We start from the raw sequence: 20,394 nt of genomic DNA, 5'->3' as shown, positions 1-20,394 counted from the left end.
CACAGTGAGAACATTCTTTTTCTTTGCCCATCCAAATCCTCCTTATCCTTAAATAGTCTGCAATTTCTACTTCTTTTCCTCTTTCTTTTTGAGACAGGATCTTGCTCTGTCACCCAGACTGAAGTGCAGCGGCATGATTGTGATCATAGACCAGCACTGTAACCTCCAAATCTTGGGCTCAAGCGATCCTCCCACCCCAGTCTCCTGAGTAGCTGGAATTACAGATGCACACCACCATACCCAGCTGATGTTTCTTATTTATTCTGTATAGAGGTGCGTACCTCCCTATGTTGCCAAGCTGGCCTCAAACCTGGCCCTGAGTGATCCTCCTGCCTCAGCCTCCCAAGATGCTAGGATTAGAGGCATGAACCTGGCCAATCTTCCGTTTCTGCCTCCTTGACACCCCATTTCTCTACTCTGGCCCACACTAAACACTTTCGTCCTAAAACTCATATTCCATTCATTGGAAATTTGTCTGAATGGACAAATTCTTTAGCTGTTCTGTCCAATATACCATTGCCTCTTCCAAAAGTCTATACACTTTCAAATAGGGAAGAGACCATGTCTTATGTACCAGCTGAACCCACCACTTAGAAAAAGCAGCAAATAGAAACTGGACACTCTGTAAATATTAAACTAATACATGATTTTTCACTTTCATAAAGTTTTGAAATACTTTGAATCATTCTGCAACACCACTGGGAAACTTTCTTGAATCTTTTCTGTTTGTTGGTTTGTGAGATGTACTTTTTTGGTCTTTTTTAAATTATTAAGTCAAATACACATAGATTATGAATACATTTATGCATATGTGGGGTACAAGGCGCTGGGGTTTTTTTTTTTATACAATCTGACGTGGTTAGATCAAACCAATCAACATAGCCTTCACCTCATTTACTCGATTATTGTGCCAAACATCTATGTTCTACACGACAGATTTGACTTGTACCCTTGTCATATGCTCCATAAGTGTGGTCCTGCCTTTTACCCTCCCTCTGTCAAACCTCTCCCTCCCCCTCCCTTCCCACTCCATTTCTCTCTTTCATCCTGGGCTATAGTTGTGTTCTATCTTTCATAAGAAAGTGTGAGTAAATCTAAGTAGCCAAGGTACTCAGTACTTCTATGAAACCTACTTATACTTTCTCGAATCATTTCAAGATAGTTTAGTAATAGCCAACAACCTGGTCTCATTTCTTTTTATCTGACTGCGCATATAAAAGACTGTTCTACCAAGTTCAAGTTACATTTGTAAAGGTGTATCCCTCAAACAGGCTGCCATGACTATCTCCCAGATCATGCCCAAGTTGCCAAATTAAAACGCAAATTTAGAATCAAGTCTACCCTCCCTCCTTAACACACTAATAGAAAGACCTAGAAAATGAAGATGATGATAAAGTGGAAAGACTGGGACCTGGAACAGAGGGGAACTGGAAATCAACATCTCTTGGAATCTTTTTATCACCTACCTGTGTAAATGAACCTTCCTGGGGCTCCTTTGCAGAACTGTTTGGATTTATAAGATAATGTCACCTCCACCACTCCTGGGATGTGCCGAGGAGGAGTCTGCACTCTGATGGCATGAGGGGTTATTAGCTGCAGATTGACAGGAGGCAGAGAAATAAAGTAGCTATTAGACAAGGATGTAAGACCCAAGGACACAGGACACAGAGTCTTCCAATGGGCTACAGCAGAGAGAAGCTCTGGGGAACTCTGCTGTAGCCCAACTGGAAGACCCACCATGCTCCAAGTGGCCTCCTACCAAACCCAGCCTTCCTAGGTCCTTTCTCTCCTACAAGCCCAGCTCAAGTCCCCCTCCCACCTCCTGCTGCCCACCCTACCCCCATCCCTATAATTACTCCCTCCCAAGAATTCCTGTAGTGCTTGTGACTTCAAACATGGATTCTACCAACCCCAACATAGCACTGTTAACTCATCTTCCTGTCCTATGTTTTATGTGATTATGAAAATAAAACACATCCCATTTAGAAAATTTGCAATTTACAGAAAAACACAAAGAAAAATATGCATATTACAGAGAAAACCAATATTAACATTTGGTGTAGTCCCAGTACTTTTCCATGGATGTGTAATTAGGTTTTACGGACACTGTTATTTTCATTTCTTTTTTCCACCTCACATTATAAAGTAAGCACATGCCTTCTCCAGCATCATTACAATTTTTGTGAAACACAATTTTTAAAGGTGGAATGATATTTCATCACTTATTTTACCACTCTCGTATTATTCACTACCTGGGCTGTTTCTAATTTTTCCCACATTTAAATAATACTGCACTGGATATTTATCTTTTTAAGAAATCTGTCCCTACAACCGTTATGACATCCATGTCTAGGAGATACTCAATAATGTCTGTTCATGCTGATGATGATCTAGGACTTACTGATTTCCCCAAATCAGAACAATCTTTGGGCCAAAGGAAATCAAGGAAGCAAGTTTTCTCGGCCTACCTCGCTCCAGACGAGCATGGTTCCAAACACCACTTGGAGACCATCAAAGAAATTGTCTCCAATGATAATGACCATGGCTCCTCCTGTGGTCCAGCCTTCACTTGGGCTGATGGCTTTGATGCAGGGGGTAGCTGAGAAGATAAGGAAAGAAAAAGTCAGGTCTATTCCTAGGTGGGTGAAATGTGGAGTTTTGGGGACTGGCTGCTCTTGAAAGCCGTTGGTCATTCCAAGAAGTTCGAGCTGAGCTTGCTGACTTGCCATCATTCCTTAATTGGTTGTTGGTTTTCACCAAGTCATTAAAGCCTAATGAGTTGACCATTATGTACGAAAAAGTCAAACACTTAGCTAATTGTGCAAAGGGTGTTTTTAAAGCTCTGTTGTTTTTGCCCATATTTTTGTAAGTTGATCACAGTGGAAATGTGCAAATCCCTTTTCTCTCCCCACCTCCTCTGTCCCAAGATGGTAAGATTTACAAGGCCTATTAAGGTGCTAGCGAGGGAGGAAAACAAGGAGAAAACAAAATCTATCACAGTTGAAGGTTTATTTTCCAGCTCTATCAAGAGACGATTTCTAACCACTCTCCTCACTTTGTAGGAGGGATTTTTCTCCCCTCCTTCCACATGTTCGAGGCCTCTGGACTTTGCACCCCAACAGGAACCCAATATGGTTTTCAGGCCATAACCAAAGTCAATCCATCACTCCATTTCCAAAGTTGACAGGGTCGAAGGTGGAGGAGAACTTTGGCAGGACTCCAAAAACATGAGCCCCCTTTGAACAGCCCGTCAATCACATCCAATCAGTCAAAAGAAACTGGATGGGTTCCTAGTTCTGAACCCTGGGATTTTCCTCTCCCCGTTCAGTGCCCACTGTGGGAGAATTAACACCACTCCAAATTCTTTACTGATTCAATCATTTTCTTTCAGTTCATTAATTCCTATTTTAAAATGATACGAGATACATTTTAAGGGCTCGGGGTGGGAGTGGGGGGATATACAGCAAAACAGCACACTAAAATGGTAGATTAATTTGACCATTCATGCCACGTTAGGGGGTCTTCCCACACCAGCGATCTGGGGAGAATGGAAGGGGGGAAATGACTACAGTGGAATTCACTGAGGTTTGTCAGTTATCTTCATCAATATACTTTAATATTTTGGACAACTTGAAGTTTAGCAGTTGCTGGTATTTCTAATTACTATAATGCACTTGGAAAACTATGCAGAGCAGACCACGATTTCGTCTTGTCCAAGCAAACAAAAATCAATTAGTGTCAGTTTCATTCGGCACATTGTTTTGTTTTGCCCACAATCTGTTTCAGGGCACATCTGACACTTATTCATACACGTCTGGCACTGTAACGTTCCTGTTTAACTAAGATGTCATAGACCCACATTTGCCTGAAGTGCCGTCTAAGCAGAAAGAAAAACACAGAACCGAATGGGGAGGACGCAGCGCCGGCGGGGAGGCATGGGGGGCTGGAGTCCGTGTTTACAACTTCATCTAAAAACCCACATGGTTTTGTGTACTTTCTCCGACTCCGAGACACGCATTTGAAATTCAAACAAGGAAGGATGTGGAGAACTTCACGTCTCTGCGGTGCTGAGCGCAGACAGCCCTACCTTCAGAAGGGTCCAGTCTCCTCGCCCTCCGCCCGTGCTTGGAGTTGTTATGGACGAACATGTTGTCAGAGACGGCCAGGACATGTCCATCCACATTCACCGTTGTGGACAACACAACCTGCGTGTTACAGTAAAAAGGCAGAGGGAAGGGGCAGCAGGATTAGTTTCTCCTAAAGCAGTAAATGCACCTCAATTCGGTTTTGCTACACTTCCCTCTGGCACGTGAGACTGGACGGAACTTGGGGACGGGCAGTGTTCTCCATAACCCAAAAGATTTTCTTCCTCCTGTAATTATGGAAGAACTTTACAGAGAAAGAGGCTGCCCTTCACCCGTGCACGGTGATAACTTGTGTACAAGCAATGACCATGTCACAAACTAGGGAAACTAACCATTTGCTTACCAGGGCCAGAGACCCAGTTCTCTAGCAAAGGACTTGGACTATCCTTCCTGGCAGAACCTTCACCCCAGGAAGCTGAGCTCTATACAGCTGGAAGGTCGCTTTTCCAAGCTTGGGCATGGGTGCTTGCATTTCAGCTGTGTCCTAAATCATGCTGGACACGGAGATGCTGGCTGGGGAACTGTCGGTGCTGTCTCTGCCCACGGGAGAGCAGTGGCAGGAGATACCTAGAATCTGGTGGGAAATCAGGATTGCTGGAATTCAGGGCTGAAAGCGTGGGGCACGTGGGGTCCAATGGGAGAGCAGGGAGAGCAGGGAGAGGTGGGGTGGAGCAGGGGAGGAACTTGAATTTGGAGTCAGAGGGAAATGAATTTGCACCCCAGACTTGCTGCTCTCCCTAATATGTAACTGTGGACAAATTAACCTCTTCCAATCTCAGCTTTTCTTATCTGTAAAACCTAAACAACGATACCTACATTACAGGGCTGAACGAGATAAAACGAGATAGTAGGTGGGCATCCTTAATCCAAAAATCCAAACTCTGAAATGCTCCCAATTCCATTTTTTTTTTTTTTTAATTTCAGACTAACGTGAGGGTACAGTGAGGTGACAATGTTTGCACTTGATAGGCAGAGTCCCTAATGTAGCAACTTTGAAACTTTTTGAGCACCAGCAGGATACTCAGAGGGAAGGCTGGCTAGGGTGGTTACCGGTTCAGATTCCACCCCGCCCTTTAGGGATGCTTAGCTGGTACATACATAACCCAAATGTTCCACAATCCAAAATTTGAAGCATTTCTGGTGCCAAGTATTTCCGATAAGGAATTCTCAACTGCAATGCATGTAAAAGATTTAGCACAGCGGTGGCATATGCCAAATTGGGATGAGTTTGTGTCCTTACTGTTTCACTTCTGCCTGACTGGAACAGTTCACAGACAGATGACATTACTCATGGAGATTCTCCCAGGGGCTAAGCTCTGGGAAGGTTCTAGAAAGGCAGCCATAGGGACTAATGGTACCAAGAGTTAACAGGGCAGGACTCCTACCTTCAAAGAGCTTATCTGTAGGCTGCAGAAACGTATCTAACACATGAAATGAGCAACACAGAGAATGGTATTGAATTGTGGGCTGCAGACCAGGGTGTGGGAGAAGTCCAGAGGGAGGGAGATTAGCACAGGCCAGCCAGGCACCGCAGAAGACAGCGGACCTGGGCGTACCTACCACCGACTTCCTTGGGAAGATGAGCCATCTCAGATGTGAGTCTACTTCTCAGCTCATGTCAGCTGCACACGGCAATTATTTTTTTGAGAAAGGAACTTGCGATATACATATTCATGGATATGTATAGCTCCACTGAGGAAAAGCATTGAATAGGTGCATAATGAGAGCCGTGTTTAAAAATGACTCTTCCCGCCTGCCCCCAAATTAAATTGGTGGATATTCTACTAGTAATTGTCCTGCCACTCCTTCCCTCCTTATTAAATAAAGGGGGTGGGGGTGGGGGTTGGTCTTGCCTGACCTCTTAATAGGAAACAATTAAGCGCCATTTTTATTATGAATAATTTCAAGCAAACAAAAGAAACAGGATAAGACCAGGAATGCCCAGTACTTGCCATCCAGCTTCAAGAAATGTCAAAATATTGCCATTTCCATTTCAAGCAGGTCTCCCTATCTAAAGGGGGGGCCTTCTAAGGCCCCCCAGTGGCTGCCTGACACCTCAGAGAGCACCAGACCCTATCTATACAATGCTTTTGCCCGTACATGCCCGTGATAAAGTTTCATCTATCAACTAGACACAGTAAGAACAATAATAAGTAAAAATAAAACAGAACAATTATAATAATATATTGCAATAAAAGTTACATGTATATAGTCTCTCTCTCCCTCTCAAAATATCTTGCTGTTGTGTACTTTGGGTAACTGAAATTAGGAAGGCTGAAACTGTAGGTTAGGGGGACTATTGTATACCACTATCCTCCCCACCCCCTACTCTGTGATAAAGATGGTCACAGGTTTGGAGTTTTTTGTAGGTAAAATTTAAATTTGCACTCACTGAAATGTCCAACTCTTAGTTGTATATTTACACCCCGATCACAACATAGACTTTTTTTTTTGTAGTTTTTGGCTGGGGCTGGGTTTGAACCCACTACCTCCAGCATATGGTGCCAGCACCCTACTCCTTTGAGCCATAGGCGCCACCCAACATAAGCTATTTCCGTCTCCCCAGAAAGTTATCTTGTGTCCCTTCTCAGTTAATCCTTGCCCTACTGCCACCAAAACAACCCTCTCCAGATGTGTTTTCTTTTTGGGGGGTGGGGGGAACAGAGCCTCAAGCTATCCCCCTGGGTAGAGTGCCATGGCATCACAGCTCACAGCAACCTCCAATTCCTGGGCTCAAGCGAGTCTCCTGCCTCAGCCTCCCAAGTAGCTGGGACTACAGGCGCCCGCCACAATGCCCGGCTATTTTTTGGTTGCAGCCATCATTGTTGTTCTGGTGGGCCCTGAGCTGGATTCAAACCCACCACCTTAGGTGTACGTGGCTGGTGCCTTAGCCACTTGAGTCACAGGCGCCAAGCCCAGATGTGTTTTCTTTTACCCTAAAGAGACTTTTTAGATGGTATCTAAAAATACTAAAATGTTAATACATATTTTTTAATGTACATTTCAGAGAATCCTTAAAACCCATAAGTGTTCAAAGCATCTCATATAGTCTCACTCCGTGGCACAGTAGCAGACACAAACTTTGACATGAACATACGTGAGTTTTGATCATCCAACCCCATGGACATTCACTGAGCTTCTACTATATGTCAGGTGTCATGGACAGACCCTGAAGATTCAAAGAATAGTCTCAAAAGAACTTTGCTTGTCATTTCAGAAAATTATCAACATAATTGCTCACAACTTAGGGGTGCAGCCTGTCTAGCTCTGGATCTGTTTTCAATTGTGTTCACATGGACATGTTAGAATCTGGGGAAAGTCCTTCCAGAAAGTTCCTATCACATAGTGGCAATCATGACATGGAGGCATCCCTTACTCTCCCCAAGTGCACAGGCTCAGACTTATCAGAGCCATCTCAGCAAAGCCTGGGATCACATCACCATTGACAGAAGAAGCCAGTCTCATGGTCATGGGGTAATACAACCGTGAAGGTCATTCATCTTCCAAAAATAAGAGGAGAAAGGGGAATCAAACCAGTCCTGCAAATTGTGCATGTGGACGCCTTTTCAAAGACGTGACTATCGTCTCTGGGAGAAAAAAAACAAAAACAAAAATCAAGAGGATATTTTGGGCTTTCATTGTTCATCAGCTGTCCTAGGCACAGGGAGGGAACCCAGGCACGGTCTGAGAATTCTGTGGCTGTGAAGACCCTTGTCTCTGAGGCTGCTTTAATTCACTCCACAAGCTTCTTGTCATGCTGTCCACTAATAGTCCTCATGCACTCCTGCCACAAGATATAGGGCTTTCACGAGCCAGCTGATTTCATCATTGTGCATTTGGGTGGAGTGAGACTTGGTTCCAAAGTGAACATTTCCCGAATGACATACCCTGATGGCTCAGATGCACTTCATTATTTTCTATTAACAATGGAAATAAATTTTAATCTCTTGCTGGCTTGAGCTGGCCTCTCATGACAGCAAGGGAATTAACCTGAATTATTTCAGCGTCTGCAAAATTTATTACAACATTTTAAACTATGTCCAAATGTATGTGCGTGAGCATGTATACATACAGATACGAGGCAAGTCCCAGGTTTTAGTATTCCAGATATCTTAGACAGTGAGGTAGCTAGGAGAGCCGGCCAATTCAACTGAACTTGCAAAGCGTAATGAACTTAATTCACAGACTTTACAACACAAGGCAGACATATTTGGCGGTTGTTCCAAGACGTGGAGACACAGACTTAAATACTGAATTTACATATCTTTACTCTGCAGGAATGAGCCACATTATGCAGGTAAAGATACAGTTGGTCTAGCCCAAGCTTCAAATTTAACTTCCTTCCCAGTTTTCTGATTAATGATGACAACACTGATATTATTCTATTCAGAGAAGTGAAAATTTCTGAATGTTTTAAGGCTCAAGGAAGTGGAATGTGCATTCCAACATCATCTCACTCCCAGGCCTTCCCCTTCCCCAAGCCAACTTCTTTCCCCTCGTGAGTATTTCCTGGGTCAGGAAGGCTGACCCTTTCCATCTGGAATCAATCAGTCAACCCCTGACAACTTCCTGAAACACCTCACTCCATTTCCTGTTCTCTCCCCCTTCCCGCTTTCCCCCTGGTTTGCTTCACTCTTCAAAACTGCAGGCCACAGCAGCTTAATGTTAGAGGGTCAGGCACAGTTAGACTCCAAAACACTACACAAGGACACCTTTGACCTTCAAAAATCTTTACATCTTAGCTAAACAAATCAAGGTCAACATTTCTTACCATTACCTTATTAACTATTTGAGTGCATCTTTGCCAACCGTCTTCGAACCCTATAACCATCAATACGACTTGTTCTCCTAAGATCACAAACTGATGGGCTTCAAAAGTTGCAAATTTAGTATGGATACAAGGTGCCATTTGGAGGTGGCTGGAACTAAAAATTGCCAGCCTTCTAAAAACACACGGAGAGTATTCCGTACCAAAGAACTTCTCTGCCCCATCCACATCTCTCACCTAGACTTGAGACCTCTTTTCTAAGGCTGTCAGACTCCCTTGGCACTGCCAGTCTGCTGGCACAGCTCTAAAGAACGCCAATTAAGAATACAGATGTCCATAATTTGTGTGGGATAGACCCCCAGTTTCTGCTGCTGACACTGGTGACAGTTTTCATTTATTTCTCAGAGTTGATATATCTGTATTTCAGCTCGAAGCTCTGCTAGGAAAGGCTGCAGATCCAAAGAACAAGTCCTGGTTGACGATAGCTCTCCTCAACTGATACATTTCAATTCAACGCAAAGGCAACCACCCATTTATTCATGACAAGGTACCTTACAGCCAAGATTCCAAGAAAGAAAAGTCAGGATCAATTGAAGTGGCTTGCTTTTTTTTTTTTTTTTTAAAGTAAACGTGGTTTGCAATTTTCACCATTCTTTATTTTTCTCTGATGGGGTCTCTCATCTTTGGTGAGGCTAGCTCAATACACACAGACCAACTGGTAGATTTCGCTGTGAAGCACTTCATTATATGGCCATGTTGGTTGGTTATACAGAAACAGAAACAAGAATGTAAAAAGCCTGTATCTCCCCTTGAAAAGTAGAGGGAAATTTTAAGAACGCAATCTACAAATATGTTCGTGGTCTTCTAAAAGGACTCGAGGAAACTGACCAGCTTTCCCAAATTCTATTTGTCTCCCTCATTACCCCCAAAGTTCTCCCACGACCCTCACTCCAATAACTTATACCAAGCAGGAGCTGAGTTGTAAAGAACTCTTTCCTGCTCGTAAAAGGCCACTCTGGGAGTTGCCCTTCAGGTGGACACATCTGCTAATCTGCCCGCACAGCTAATTTTCCAGTAAGGGAGTCATTTCTTTGGTTGACAGCATGTGACATAGAGACTTTTAACCAAACTGACTTTTTATTTTACCAAAATAACCCTGGGGTTATTTTTACACCTCATCATAAAACGCCCTTGGCTTTTTTGAGCATCACACTTTTTTTGGTTTTTAAAATTTTTTGTGTATTTATCCTTCTCAAAGCTCTAAGCGTATGATCTAGTTGAATTACACGAGTCGGAGGAATGGCCAGGTTGGGCTCTATCCCAGCTATCCTTTTTTCAGTGCATACCCAGGTGTTCCTTTAAAGACCCTAAGACTCATACAAGGAGGCCAAAACAAAGAGAGAAAGAAAAAGAAAATGCGTGAAATGATCCAACAATCTGCTTTTTGAAACAGACGACAGTTCCAGTGTCTGTAGTCACGAGAGAATAATTACACGGGATGGAAACCTCCCCATAGGGACCAAAGTTCTTGCTTGGAAAACATACCAAATTCTGCCATCGGTCAGACCCCGTTCTCCACCATTCCAAAGAGGGTCACGTACCTCCTGGCTGAATGTGGGGCCTTTGGTAGTCTAATCTCAGCAAAGCTGTAACACGTAGCATTTATAGCACACTTGACATTGAAGACTCTGATACCATACTTACGAACATGCATACACCCGGCTAAATAAAACGGTCTTGAAAATTCCTGGTATTTTGCCAAGTATGGAAAAAAATTCTTTATGACATTTTACATCTGGAAATGGAATTAAATTCATGATGTGCTTTCCCCTTATAACTGTTCAGTTGCTATATATGTTATTTCAGCTTTACCAAAGCATAACTGTTACGTGGGATTTTATTTTCCACCTGTGGAAGGAGGAAAGGGACACAGAGACCATTAAAGGGACAGGGAAAACCAAGACAGACTTCTGGCTATGGTGGGCAACCAAGCTGGGAGTCCACTTCGTAAGAAGAAACACACACTGGGTGTGTGTACACCTGCTAGTTCTCACAATTAGCAAGGCGACCTAAAGCAGCAACGTTGGCTAAGTCTCCATTGACTCAACCCAGGCTAACAACAAACAAATTGGCCATTGCAATTTTTTTTGCCCTACCACTTTATTCTTGGCACATATCCTAATTTCAAGCCAGATTGAAAGCCCAGATCCTTCTTTGTTACTGGACTCCAGAGTCTTCACAATTACCTTTAAACAGCTTCCCCACAAACACGGCTTTTGTCTTTTTTTTTTTTTTTTTTTAAAGGAATTCCCAGAATTCTGAGACCTGGCTGTTGTTTCCTAATCCCTAAGGCTAAATTTTCTGTTCAGTTTCAGGTCCAGAGAACACAAAGTTGACTCCCATAGAGACAGATGTGGGGCATTCTGGACTGTTCCACCCAGGGGGCGGGGACTGTGGTGTTAATGACATTAACTCCTGAGACAATACTTTCTTAGGCAACCAGACAGCGCTGTTTGCATCCGTCATTGGGTATTTCTTGAGATTCCTGGGCACTGCGCTACATGGCAGGGGGGTTTACAGAAAACAGGGCCACTGCCTCAAAGAGCTCACCGTGCAGTTGGTGACATATGACAAACCCAGACACAGAACGTATGAGTGGACAGAGCATGGTAATATGCTACTGGTGACTCAGCCGTGAGCCCATCGTGTACTCCAGGGCCCCACAGGTGACAGGATTCAGCCTGAACGGAAAGCAGACACAGACATTTCCATCCAGGAAGTGAGATCTGAGCTAGGCCTTGAGGAACTGAAAAACATCACGTTTAACAACTCGAAGTTACTGAGATGATTATTCTAGCACCAGGGGAGTAGAACGCCCAAGAGCCTTCTGGCTGGTGTGTGTTGGCACATTTGTCTGTAGGGTAAACACCATTTAGAGTTTTCTTCTTAAACATGGAGTTGAAAGTAGGTGGGAATCGAGTGGCAATGTTTGAAAACCAGCTTCTCACGTCATTGAGGAGCCTGTCAATCTTTCATCCGCTCTGCAACACGGCATGTACCTTCATCTCAAAGGCCACAGATGCCCACTGCTTCCGCCCACCTCATCCTAGCCCTTTGAATCCAGTGCTTTTTCCATCTAGAATGTGTGTCACGTGGGCTGGTGACGGTCAAGGGCCATATTTTACTAGCAAAGGTTTTGAAAGCCACCAGGGAGCCCTAACCTACTTGATATAGTGCTTCAGCTTGGCCATGTCTCCCACCAAACTCTCCCCCCAGGCACCTCTTGAATGACCAGTACTCCATCAAAACTCAGGACCATGAAGGGCCCAGAAGCAGCGGAGGAACCGTGCACTCTTACCGCAGACCTAAGCGAGCTTTGCTTTCCGAGAGGTTCCGCATCTGACTGCTCTGGAATGGGCTCAGGGGTAGATTTTACTGAACAAATTCCAGTCCCCTAAAACAGTGGAGCACGTGGGCTTCAGTTTCCACGTAACTGAAGTCCAACACATCCTTTCCCAAAAACTATTTAAGCAACCCCTTGTTTTCACATCTCTCCCTTTTCTCTGACAAACACCTCCAAACACATTTCCTGTGAAGTGGTCAAAGTTTTTATCCACCCCTTTTCTTGTTTTCATTCAACACACCAAAAGGCAGGGGTCATGGCCGCAGAAGCTTCTAAAGCTTCTTCAAGCTTCAAGCATTAGAATAGCGACTTTCGACTGGTGTGCCATGCAAATTTTTAAAGATCATTCATTAAAGTATTTTTGAAAGAAGTTCAAAGCACAGTAAGTATATCCTTTTTTGGCCAGGGCTGGGTTTGAACCCGCTACCTCTGGCATACGGGTCTGGTGCCCCATCCTTTTGAGCCACAGGCCCTGCCCTACTTTTTTAATTTTTTTATATGAACATAATTTACACGTGCCAGGGAAGTTTAAGTACAGGTTCAAGTGTGCTGTGAGATAAAGGGTTGAGAAACACGATATGAGGATGAGGGGAAGCTCCTCCGACCTTTAGAGGGTTTTCTTTTCTTTTTCTGACTCCAAATAGATAATTATGTTTCTTAACTTGGACTATCTGGTTTGTTTTACCACCAGATAAGGGACTCACCTGTTGATCAGAGAGGACGTAAGTCAAGTGATTTTCATCATGCGCTTCAAGGCTGCTGCTCGGGAGCAGGGCAAGTTTCCGAGGGTGGATGAGCCCTGGGAGCAGCCGGGGCAGCTCTCCACGCAGAGGCTTGAACCCTAGAAACCTGCCTGCAGCTGGGGCTGCGTTACAGTTTTACCATTTGGAGTTAATTTAAACTCTCGTTTCCCTCTTCAGCGGGCGTGAGAGAAGCATTCAACATTTTTTATTTAAGGAAAATAGATGGTGGTGCCATTAAAAAGTTTTATATAAGAGCTGGGGGTTTAAGAATCAGAAGGGGCTGCTGGATGGAGCCTGGCCCGGTGCCAAGACATGAGTAGCTGTGCCCTCTGCTCTGTGTCGCCGAGTAAAACCGACTAATGGCCAGTGCCCAGCTGTGCGGACTGGGTGTCTGTCAGAGGCATTAATTTCCCCATCGTTCTTGTGCGGTTGTTGCATCTGGCACGTTGCAGTGACGGGCACGAGGCCTCTCACAGGATCCCACCACCCCGTGGACGTCAGGCAGTCCCAGCACGGCCCGGCTTCCTCTCTCTGTTCTCATCGGCAGATCCCTGTGTCCTCAGCTCCCTTCTCTCCTCCTGTGCCTTTCTCAGAGTCTTGGCAGATATGCTTGTATCCCCACAAAGCTTCCGTCCTTTCCCTGATCCCCTTCAAATCCCTGCCAAGACACCCTTCCAGCAGGCCAGTCCTGGGCATGTGTCCAGCAGGCCATTCCTGGGCCAAGCCAGAACCAGCACCAGCACTGAGACTGGGAAGCCTGGCCCCTGGATGGACTTTTGTTTGCCAGATACATATGTGTACTTTTATACCTACTGACACCATGTCCCAGGGCCTCATCTGTACACCTGTCTCTGTTCTCCCCATGGCTATATAAATCAAAACGGGGCTAGGGACAGTGGCTCATGCCTGTAATCCTAGCACTTCTGGAGGCCCAGGAGGGAGGACCACTTGAGACCAACCTGAGTAAGAGTGAGACTCCATGTCTACAAAAAATAGGAAATTTAGCTGGGTGTCACAGTGGGCACCTGTAGTCCCAGCTACTCAGGAGGCTGAGGCAGGAGGATCACTTGATCCCAGGAGTTTGAGGTGGCTATAAGCTATGATGACACCCCTGTGCTCTAGCTGGGGCAAGAGAGTGAGACCATCTCAAAGGAAAGAAAAGGTTATTTTGGTAAACCTAATCTAGAAAGGAAGTAATTTAAGGGTGAATTCAGTACACCCAAGAGTCTCTCAGCAAGGTGCAGTAAACAGAAAGATGTGGAATCAACCCAAGTGCCCATCAGTTCGTGAGTGGATTACTAAAATGTAGTTTACATATACCATGGAGTACTACTCAGCCATAAAAAAGGAATAAATGCCTTTGGCAACACTCTGGATTAAACCGGAGACCATTCTCCTAAGTGAAGTATTGCAAGGATGGAAAACCAAACACCATACGTCCTCACCGTGATAGTTAGAACTCACTGATCGGCACTCACACACACAGATGAAAATAAAACGCAGCAGAAATCAGGCAGGAGGGAGGAAGCAAGGAGTGAAATTGTATAACGCAGGCACAATGCGCGCTAGCTGGGTGACGGGCCCCCTTACAACGTTCACTCAAGCAGTACAAAAGCAATCTATGTAAACAAAACATTTGGACCCCTGTAATATTCTGAAATGAAAAAGAAATTTTCTGTATCTATTTCAGCAAATGGGGGTAATCTTTACCCTAACTACAAGCAAACTCGAAGCTGCCAAGGAGGTCATTAAAAAATGGTTTGGGGGATGAAGAGGTACCAGCTGGTGCTTCCTGTAGAACAGAAAATACCCCAGCAAGTCCTCTACAGTGATCACGTCTTTTCAAAATAAAGACCTTACAAGGCCGAGGGTAAAAACTTGGCACCCAGGTCTCTAAGCTCCCCAGTCTCAAGTAAAAGATTCACTGATATTTATTTGCATCCTACGCTAGTCGGTGCTGTAGGAAGATCGGAACATGACTTGGAAGGGGGTGCACACGTGCTGTCTTATAAGAGGGGGTACCACCTTGCTGCACATCTCCCACACTTGACCACACGGCGGAGTTCCAACAGCCACCACCAACACAACTGGCAGCAGGCAGGGGCCACTGCGGCCAGGACAGTCACTGGAAAACCACAGAGAGGCTTAGATCTGAAGCTGTGTAAACCACTCACTCATTTTATTTCCTGTATCTCCCTGGGAGGATGGAAGCCCCTCAAGGGCAGCAATTTTACCTAATTTTTTTCCTGCTGTCTATCTTCTCTACCTGGGGTAGTGGCTGGCACGTAGGATTTTCTCAGTAACACAGGGTGGGGGAATAAAACGTGGACAGTGCATCTCTGTTCACACTCTGCCTTGGAGCAGACACAGCCAGCCCATCCCTGACAGTGAATTAGCAATAGTAACCCCTGGGCTGTTGTCAACTTCCACGGTTTTTTTAGAATTTGAATGTGGCGAATGACAATGACCCTAATAGTCTTTTCCTGGCTTTCTTCTGGATTTTACAACTGCCTGCAGAGAAATAGAGTGGAGTTTGTTGTCTTAATGGCCTGTCAGCTTAAACTAGACAGAAATTTCTTTTCTTCTCCTTCATTGAGCTGTTCATCTGGTGGTTTTTTTTTTTTTTGAGACAGAGCCTCAAGCTGTCACCCTGGGTAGAGTGCTATGAAGTCATAGCTCACAGCAACCTCCATCTGCTGCGCTTAAGCAATTCTCCTGCCTCCACCTCCCAAGTAGCTGGACCACAGGCGCCTGCCACAACGCCTGGCTGTTTTTTGGTTGTAGCCATCATTGTTGTTTGGCGGCCTGGGCTGGATTCGAACCCGCCAGCTCAGGTGTATGTGGCTGACACCTTAGCTGCTTGAGCTACAGGCGCCGAGCCTCATCTGGGTGTTTTGCCTAATTGTTCCATTTTAAGGATGGCAGAAGTGATTTTCTGTATGCCTAATTCATGGATTTAGATATTCTGGGGTTTCTGGAAATCATAACTTTTTGTCTTTCTTTCTTTTTCTTTCTTAAATATTTCTTTTGTAACAGTTTATTGAGCCCTATGGAATGCCTAACATTGTAAATAAAAAATAAATAAAACATACCAGTTGCCCTCAAGTAGCACAGAGTATGCTGGGGAGACAAACAGGAACCCCAAGATGACGTGGAAAGCGGCAGAGCAGAGGACGGTGCGGAAGAGAGAGCCAGGGCAGAGGAAGAGACCAACAGCTTTGCCCGAAGTCAGAAAGTCCAGCAACAAGGAAGTAACTCGGGTAGTCCTTGAGCATGAGAAGCTGTCCTGACCTGCAGAGGGGTGAAGGGTTCCCAGGCAGAGGGGCGAATGTGTAGGAAGTTTCCAAGATGGACTAGAAGTCACCGACAGGTATATGGTGAGAGGCTGGCCCGAGGGGACATCAGGAGATGGAAGTGGCAGCAGATTTGTTAGTACGAAGAAGCTTTTAAAATCTGAGCTTTGCTTTTACAGACAGTAGATAAATAAAATAAATCATGTCATGTCTATCTATTTATTTTTGAGACAGAGCTTCAAGCTGTTGCCTTAGGTAGAGTGCTGTGGCGTCACAGCTCACAGCCACCTCCAACTGCAGGGCTCAAGCAATTCTCCTGCCTCTGCCTCCTTAGTAGCTGGGACTACAAGTGCCTGCCACAACGCCCAGCTATTTTTTGGTTGCAGCTGTCGTCGTTTGGGGCCCCGGGCAGGATTCGAACCGGCCAGCTCAAGTGTATGTGGCTGGCGCCTTAGCTGCTTGAGTCACAGGCACCGAGCCATGTGACATGATTTAAAAGGTAACTCTGGCCCTGGTGCTGAGGATGGTTTCCACAAAGAGGAAGTAGAAGCTCGGCACCCATAGGTCAGTGGTTAGGGTGTCGGCCACATACACTGGGGCCGGTGGGTTTGAACCTGGCTTGGGCCCGCTAAACAACAATGACAACAACAACAACAACAAAAAAGCCAGATGTTGTGTCTGGCACCTGTAGTCCCAGCTACTTGGGAGGCTGAGGCAAGAGGCTGCCTCCCCAGAGTTTGGAGATTGCTGTGAGCTGTGATGCCACAACACTACCTCAGGTGACGTAGTGAGACTCTGTCTCCAAAAAAAAAAAAAAAGATAACAGATACTTAGGAGGAGGGAGGGTTGCTTTGACAATAAAAGAGGAGGGTGTGAATCAGACGACAATGACTGGCTTCTGTTTTGAACCTGTGCTCATTAGTCATCTAAGGGAAGATGCCGGGACGGAGGTGGAGCTATGTGTCTGTAGCTCCAGGGAAGGGTGAAGTCTGAGGCCGCGGTGCCAGGAATCAGAGAACACATGGCATTCGGAACCAATGGAGGGCAGCAGGAGAGTCCTAGGTGGACAGATCCCGCTCTGTAAGGGTTAATTCACATTACAGATGCCTATTTGAGGTTATGTGAACTTCATTTATTTTGGTTAGGGATCCATGGAAGCTTAAGAGGTGTTTCAAGAGGTCTGGGGAACTCTGGAATTTTAATTAAAACTTTGCTTACACGTAGTTCTTTTGTTGGGCAAAGACTAGAGCTTTTAGCAGATTCTTAGGGGTTAAAATCCGTTGTGCTTCAAGAAAATATTTGTGTGTGTCCTATAATAGTCAGGACTTGAACTGAATTAAAGAGAAGATTGGTTCAGGCTTCAAAAAAGCTTGACAGAGGAATTTTGGTCTTGATAGATCATTTTTGGAAAAATAACTCAGGCTCCACTAGTGTTTTAGGGATAGGGGGAAGAGGGGGACAATTGGGTCAATCCATGATTTGGTTAGAAATATTCCATTATTTCTATTCTATTCAAAGTAAATCCTCATGAAGGAATCTTTTATATTAAATCTATGTTTGATCATGTAACAAAAGTAGAGAATTGAAAGAATTATCTATATGGTTTAAAATGATTCTGAATGAGATGTGTATTCCAGAATTCTGCCTTCCCTTTAGAGGGCTCTCCCCACAATTACATAGTACCTCTGGTTCTGTTTCCTATTTGGAACCTGATCTAAGCTACTTATTTGCCCATTATAGCACATAGCCAGGCCTTTCTTCATAATAGCCTTCTCAATATGAGAGAGCTTTCATCAAAGGTTATATTCTCTTTTTTTTTTTTTTTTGAGATGGAGCCTCAAGCTATCCCCCTGGGTAGAGTGCCATGGCATCATGCTCACAGCAACCTCCAACTCCTGGGCTCAAGCGAGTCTCCTGCCTCAGCCTCCCAAGTAGCTGGGACCACAGGCGCCCGCCACAGCGCCTGGCCATTTTTTGGTTGCAGCCATCATTGTTGTTTGGCGGGTCCGGGCTGGGGATTTGAACCCGCCACCTTAGGTGTATGTGGCTGGCGCCTTAGCCGCTTGAGCCACAGGCGCCGAGCCTTTAAAGGTTATATTCTCAATAGAATCTATGTATGGTATAAAAATCACCAACTCTTTTGTGTTCCAAAGGTCACTACCAAGAAAGTGAAAAGATCTATAAGCATATCAAACAGATTTTTAAAAAAGAAATTGAAGGCTTTGCACCCATAGCTCAGCAGTTAGGGTGCCGGCTACATGCCCTGGGGCTGGTGGGTTGGAACCCAGCCTGGCCCTGCTAAACAACAATGATGACAACAACAACAAAAATAAAATTGCCAGGCATTGTGGCAGGTGCCTGTAGTCCCAGCTACTCAGGAGGCTGAGGCAAAAGAATCATTTGAGCCCAAGAGTTTGAGGTTGCTGTGAGCTGTGATGGCACAGCACTCTACAGAGGGTGACAAAGTGAGATCCTGTCTCAATTAAAAAAAAAGAAATTGAAAAGATAACCCATGGAATGGCAGAAAATATTTGCTAATCACATATCTTGATAAGGGGTTCATATCCTGACTATATAAAGAACTCTCATAATGCAACAATAAAAAGACAAATAATTCATCTAAACAAATGGGCAAAGGACTTGATAGACATTTTTCCGATGAAGATACACAAATGAGCAATAAGTACACGAAAAGATGTTCATATTCTAATGCACCATTCGTCATTAGAGACTGACAAATCAAAACCACAATGAGATTCTTCTCCACACCCATAGGATGGCTAGAATTTTCTAATGGAAAATAATAAGTCTATTTTAATAAAAAAAATTTAATAAGAAATTAAATGAGAAACTAATACCCTCATCCATTATTGGTGGGAACATAAAATGGTGGAGCCACTGTGGAAATCAGTTTGGCAGTTCCTCAAAAAGTTAAAGAAAGAGTTACCATATGACCCAGAAATTCCACTCTTAGGTGTATTGCCCACAAGAATAAAAAACATCTGTTCACACAAAAACCTTGGACAGGAATATTAACAGCAGTATGATTTATAATAGACAAAATACAGAAATAGCATCAGTGTCACACTCATTAACTAACAACTGAACAAAATGCCCTGTGTCCACATGATGGAATATTACTCAGCGTTGAAAAGGAAGGAAGTGTTGATACAGCCTACAACATAGACGAACCTCAGAAACATCATGCTAAGTGAAAGGAACTAGACACGAAATGCCACATAGTATATGATTCCATTAATATGAAGTTTCTGGAATAGATAAAACTAAGTAGATTCGTAGTTGCCACCAGCTGGGGAGAGACAGGAATTGGAAGATATGGGATTTCATGTTGGGTTGATGGAGACGTTCTGGAATTAGACAGGGGTGACAACGGCACAACACTCTGAATAAACCAAAAGCCCCTGACTTATATACATTAAAATGATAAAGTGTTATATAAACTTTATCCCAATAAAAAATATAAAATAAGACTCAGCACCTGTAGTATAGTCGTTAAGGCACCAGCCACATGCACCAAGGCTGGTGGGTTCAAACCCAGCCCGGGCCAGCTAAACAACAATGACAACTATAACAAAAAAATAGCTGGGCGTTGTGGTGGGAGCCTGCAGTCCCAGCTACTTGGGAGGCTGAGGCAAGAGAATAGCTTAAACCTAAGAGTTGGAGGTTGTGCTGTGAGCTGTGACATCACAGCACTCCACCAAGGGCAACATAGTGAGACTCCGTCTAAATAAATAATAAAAAATTACCAGTTGATTTTAGGTCTGCCCAAGAAGTAAGACAATCATAGAATCCACAACCTTTTTAGAAAAGTATTTCCCCTTGTCTTTGCGAAAGTCAAATACATTCACGTAAGAATGAGAATTCTGAATAAGTTTGAGATCAACAGTATTCCAAGCCAGTTAAAACCTCAGGCACAGCAAAGATCTTACTTAGTCAATAATTGAAGGAGTGCAGGACATATTAGCATGCATTCGCTTTGTGAAGATAGTTCTAAAACTTGGGAGAATTAAGACGACGTGGC

At 44.3% G+C, this 20,394-nt stretch overlaps 1 protein-coding gene across 5 annotated transcripts in view; it reads right to left on the bottom strand.

Moving 5' to 3' along the window:
- The window catches only part of EBF2 (early B cell factor 2), a 192,527-nt gene that overhangs the window by 33,925 nt on the left and 138,208 nt on the right, over positions 1-20,394 (bottom strand). For 3 of the 5 annotated variants that reach the window (XM_003793953.2, XM_003793954.2, XM_012807701.1), the window contains 3 exons: positions 4,088-4,205; positions 2,469-2,599; positions 1,467-1,593 (listed from right to left, as the gene is read on the bottom strand). In XM_003793953.2, coding sequence (XP_003794001.1) covers positions 1,467-1,593; positions 2,469-2,599; positions 4,088-4,205 — 376 coding nt within the window. Of the gene's footprint in view, positions 1-1,466; positions 1,594-2,468; positions 2,636-4,063; positions 4,206-20,394 lie in introns of all 5 variants that reach the window. The other 2 variants (XM_003793955.2, XM_003793956.2) reach the window with 2 other exon arrangements.

This window comes from Otolemur garnettii, unplaced genomic scaffold (genome assembly GCF_000181295.1).
Source record: "Otolemur garnettii isolate 467f Iridium unplaced genomic scaffold, OtoGar3 scaffold00074, whole genome shotgun sequence".
Classification (NCBI taxonomy): Eukaryota; Metazoa; Chordata; class Mammalia; order Primates; family Galagidae; genus Otolemur; species Otolemur garnettii.
This window is presented reverse-complemented; position numbering and strand designations above follow the sequence as displayed.